The sequence below is a fragment of the Quercus robur genome, chromosome 9 (genome assembly GCF_932294415.1).
Source record: "Quercus robur chromosome 9, dhQueRobu3.1, whole genome shotgun sequence".
Classification (NCBI taxonomy): Eukaryota; Viridiplantae; Streptophyta; class Magnoliopsida; order Fagales; family Fagaceae; genus Quercus; species Quercus robur.
In genome coordinates this window covers 15,758,779-15,763,393 of record NC_065542.1, presented here as the reverse complement: position 1 = coordinate 15,763,393, position 4,615 = coordinate 15,758,779, and the positions used below count along the sequence as shown (strand labels likewise).

General features: G+C 42.6%; 1 protein-coding gene across 1 annotated transcript; it reads left to right on the top strand.

Annotated features, from left to right (window-relative positions):
* Window positions 1-322: 322 nt before the first annotated feature.
* On the top strand, window positions 323-4,615 carry LOC126698844 (leucine-rich repeat receptor protein kinase EMS1). Its single transcript, XM_050396339.1, has one exon. It carries the CDS (start codon window positions 544-546, stop codon window positions 4,429-4,431), a length of 3,888 nt encoding a protein of 1,295 aa, XP_050252296.1. The 5' UTR covers window positions 323-543; the 3' UTR covers window positions 4,432-4,615.

The window sequence follows — 4,615 nt, the reverse complement described above, 5'->3', positions numbered from 1 at the left end:
ATCTAAGTGTATATATGTATGAAACTTCCTTCTAGAGACTTGAACTATGATCCTTATCCCACACTCTACAAACACTTATACTTATGGAATGACCACCACACCAAAAAAAGCTCCCAAGTATTGTTATACCACTTTTTCTCCATGAACTACACTAATCACATCATAATTATGAAAAAAAGTTGCGATACGAATTTGTGTCCCTCTAACTTCTCAAATAACAAAAGGAAATATCAAAGCTTTTGGGGGACTTCCTTGCAAACCAAATCAGATTTGCCGTTGCCTACATTGGTCTCAAATTCACGTGAACTGCGTGCCCTTCTCTGACAAATATAACTTCTTTTAGCACAATCCATCACTCTCTATCTCTCTCTCACACACACACACACACACTCTCTGTATTCGCTATGGCTTGCAAGCGTCTTATCCTCAACATATCCCATTCTCTTGGACTTTTTCATTAGCTTCTCCATCCATATCTCTCTGTTTTTCTCTCCCAAGTGTAAATTTCCACTTTAGAACCCACTGTTTCTTAATCTTAACATTATGGCGCTCAAGCTTCAAATTTTCACTCTCTTTGTGCTCAACCTATTGCTTTTAACCATTACAAGCCAAAATGAGCAAAACCCAGAAACAAAATCTCTTCTTTCATTCAAAAACTCACTTAAAAACCCACAAATTCTTTCTCAATGGAAACTATCAACCCCACACTGCAACTGGGTTGGTGTTACTTGCGAACTCGGCCGAGTTACCCAACTCGCACTCCCAACTCGGTCCCTCAAAGGCCCATTCAGTCCCTCTCTAGCCTCTCTCTCAAGCCTCATTTCCCTTGACCTCTCCTCCAATTCCCTCTACGGCGAAATCCCACGTCAAATATCCAATCTCCAAAGCCTCAAAGACCTCCACCTGAGCCAAAACGAGTTGTCCGGGGAGTTACCGGTTCAACTCACTGGGTTAACTCAGTTGCAAACCCTCAAACTCGGCCTCAACTCGCTCACCGGTAAAATCCCAGAACAGCTTGGAGAACTCACTCAGCTCCGAACCCTTGACCTCTCCGGCAACGCTCTGACCGGAGAAATCCCGACCCAGATCGGAAACTTGACCCGGCTCCAGTTCTTGGGCCTTGGAAACAACTTTCTCTCAGGTTCTCTTCCACTCACACTTTTCACAAAGCTTCAATCTTTGACATCCTTTGACGTATCAAATAATTCATTTTCTGGTACAATACCACCTGAAATTGCTAACTTGAAAAACCTCACAGACCTTTACATTGGCATTAACAAGTTTTCTGGTCAATTGCCTAAAGAAATTGGCAAGCTTGAAAAGCTTGTAAACTTTTATTCACCATCCTGTTTAATAACAGGTCCATTGCCTGAGGAACTTTCTGAGTTAGAATCACTAAGCAAACTTGACCTTTCATACAACCCATTAAGGTGTTCAATCCCAAAGTCCATTGGGCAGTTGCAGAATTTGAGTATATTGAATCTTGTTTATGGTGAGCTTAATGGGTCAGTCCCAGCTGAGCTTGGGAACTGTAGGAGCTTGAAAACTTTGATGCTTTCATTCAATTCTTTATCTGGGTCATTGCCAGAGGAGCTTTCTAAGCTCCCCTTGCTGACATTTTCTGCTGAAAAGAATGAGCTTTCGGGTCCACTGCCTGCTTGGCTTGGAAAGTGGACCATGGTGGAGGCACTTTTGCTTTCGAGCAATAAGTTCTCGGGGACAATCCCGCCTGAGATTGGGAATTGTTCTATGCTTAATCACCTCAGTTTGAGCAACAACTTGTTGACGGGTTCAATACCGGAGGAGTTGTGTAACGCAGTATCACTTTCGGAGATTGATCTTGATGGTAATTTACTTTCGGGGACGATTGAGAACACATTTGTGAAGTGTGGGAATCTTAGTGATTTGGTTTTGGTGAATAATCAGATTGTTGGTACGATCCCAGAGTACTTTTCTGAGCTTCCACTGATGGTCATTGACCTTGACTCGAATAATTTTACGGGTGCAATACCTATGAGTCTGTGGAATTCAAATTATTTGATGGAATTTTCTGCTGGGAATAATTGGTTAGAGGGCTCTCTCCCTAAGGAGATTGGCAATGCAGCTTATTTGCAAAGGCTTGTTCTTAATAACAATCTCTTGGGAGGCACTATACCAAAGGAGATTGGAAATCTCACAACTCTTTCTGTTCTGAATTTAAATTCAAATCTGCTTGAAGGGAACATTCCAAGTGAGCTTGGAAACTGCACCGCCCTCACCACATTGGACCTTGGAAACAATAATCTCAATGGGTCTATACCTGAGAACCTAGCTGACCTGGCTGAGTTGCAATGTCTGGTCCTTTCTCACAATAATCTATCTGGGTCCATCCCTTCAAAGCGATCATCATATTTTCATCAGATCACTATGCCTGATTTGAGCTTTGTTCAACACCATGGTGTGTTTGATCTGTCATTCAATAGATTGTCTGGCCCAATACCTGAAGAATTGGGGAACTGTGTGGTGGTGGTTGATCTTTTAATCAGCAACAATTTGCTTTCTGGAGGAATTCCGGGATCCCTCTCTCGCCTAACAAATCTTACAACCTTGGATTTGTCAGGGAATATGCTAACTGGTTCCATTCCTCCGGAATTTGGTGACTCTCTCACGCTTCAAGGATTGTATCTTGGAAATAACCAGCTCACAGGCACAATCCCTGGAAGTTTAGGCCGGCTGAGTAGCTTGGTGAAGCTTAATTTGACTGGTAATAAGCTATCTAGTTTGGTTCCATTAAGTTTTGGGAACTTGAAAGAGCTGACCCACTTAGATTTGAGCTCTAATGAGCTCAGTGGTGAACTTCCTGCAACTTTGTCGCGAATGCTGAACCTCGTGGGGCTTTATGTTCAGCAGAACAGGCTTTCCGGTCAGGTTGATGGGATGCTCTCCAATTCCATGTCCTGGAAGATTGAAACTATGAACTTGAGTGCTAATCTCTTTGATGGAGAATTGCCACGATCTTTGGGCAATTTGTCCTACTTGACGCATTTGGATTTTCATGGAAATATGTTTGCAGGGGATATTCCACCGGACCTTGGAAATCTGATTCAACTTGAGTATTTTGATCTTTCAGGAAATAGGCTTTCTGGACGTATACCGGAGAAAATATGCAGCCTGACCAACCTGTTTTTCCTGAATCTGGCAGAAAATAGGTTGGAAGGGCCTATTCCCAGAAGTGGAATTTGCCTGAACTCAACAAGAATTTCACTTGCTGGGAACAAAAATCTCTGTGGGAGAATTATGGGCTTCGACTGCCAGAATAAAAGCTTTGACAATTCAGCACTTTTTCATGCCTGGGGAATTGGTGGGCTTGCAGTTGTTCTTACACTCATCACACTTACTGTAGCTTTTGGTCTCCGGAGATGGATCACTGGAGGCTGCAGTCGGAATGATCATGAGGACAGCGATGAAAGCAAACTAAACAGTTTTATTGACCAAAATCTCTATTTTTTAAGCAGCAGCAGATCAAAGGAACCTTTGAGCATCAACGTAGCCATGTTCGAGCAGCCTCTCCTGAAATTAACCTTAGTTGATATTCTTGAAGCCACCAACAACTTCTGCAAGACGAACATAATTGGAGATGGTGGGTTCGGAACTGTTTACAAAGCAACCTTGCCTAATGGAAAAATAGTTGCAATTAAGAAGCTCAGCGAAGCTAAAACACAGGGTCACCGAGAATTCATGGCTGAAATGGAAACTTTGGGAAAGGTAAAGCACCAAAACCTTGTTCCATTGCTTGGATACTGCTCTTTTGGTGAGGAGAAGCTTCTTGTGTACGAATACATGGTCAATGGGAGCTTGGACCTTTGGCTGAGAAACCGGACTGGGGCGCTGGAAGTCCTTGATTGGAACAGACGCTTGAAGATTGCAACCGGTGCTGCATGTGGGCTTGCATTTCTTCACCACGGGTTCATCCCTCACATCATTCACAGGGATGTTAAAGCCAGCAACATTTTACTCAATGAAGACTTCGAACCAAAAGTTGCAGACTTTGGTTTGGCAAGATTGATAAGTGCTTGTGAGACTCATGTTTCAACTGACATTGCTGGAACATTTGGCTACATTCCTCCAGAGTATGGGCAGAGTGGGAGGTCAACCACAAGGGGAGATGTCTACAGTTTTGGTGTGATTTTACTCGAATTGGTGACCGGGAAGGAGCCAACAGGGCCTGATTTTAAAGAGATCGACGGTGGAAATTTGGTTGGTTGGGTGATTCAGAAGATCAATAAGGGGCTGGCTGTTGATGTTCTTGATCCAGCAGTTCTCAATGCTGATTCGAAGAATATGATGCTTCAAACGCTACACATTGCTTGTCTCTGCCTGTCTGAGAGTCCTGCTAACAGGCCTGCCATGCTTCAAGTTTTGAAGTTTCTGAAAGCAATCAAAGATGAGTAATGTAGAGTTCCTTTGTGTTATCAGGGGTTTATTGTTACAATAATAGTATAAGCTAACTAGTATGAAGTTAAAATCTTTAGTTGTTAGAGTTCCGTGTACTAATCTAACTGCACTTAAAAGAGTTTCAAACTCAATTGTGAAGTTAAAGGATATCTGCCTTAGTAAATGCATTACATATTTCTTA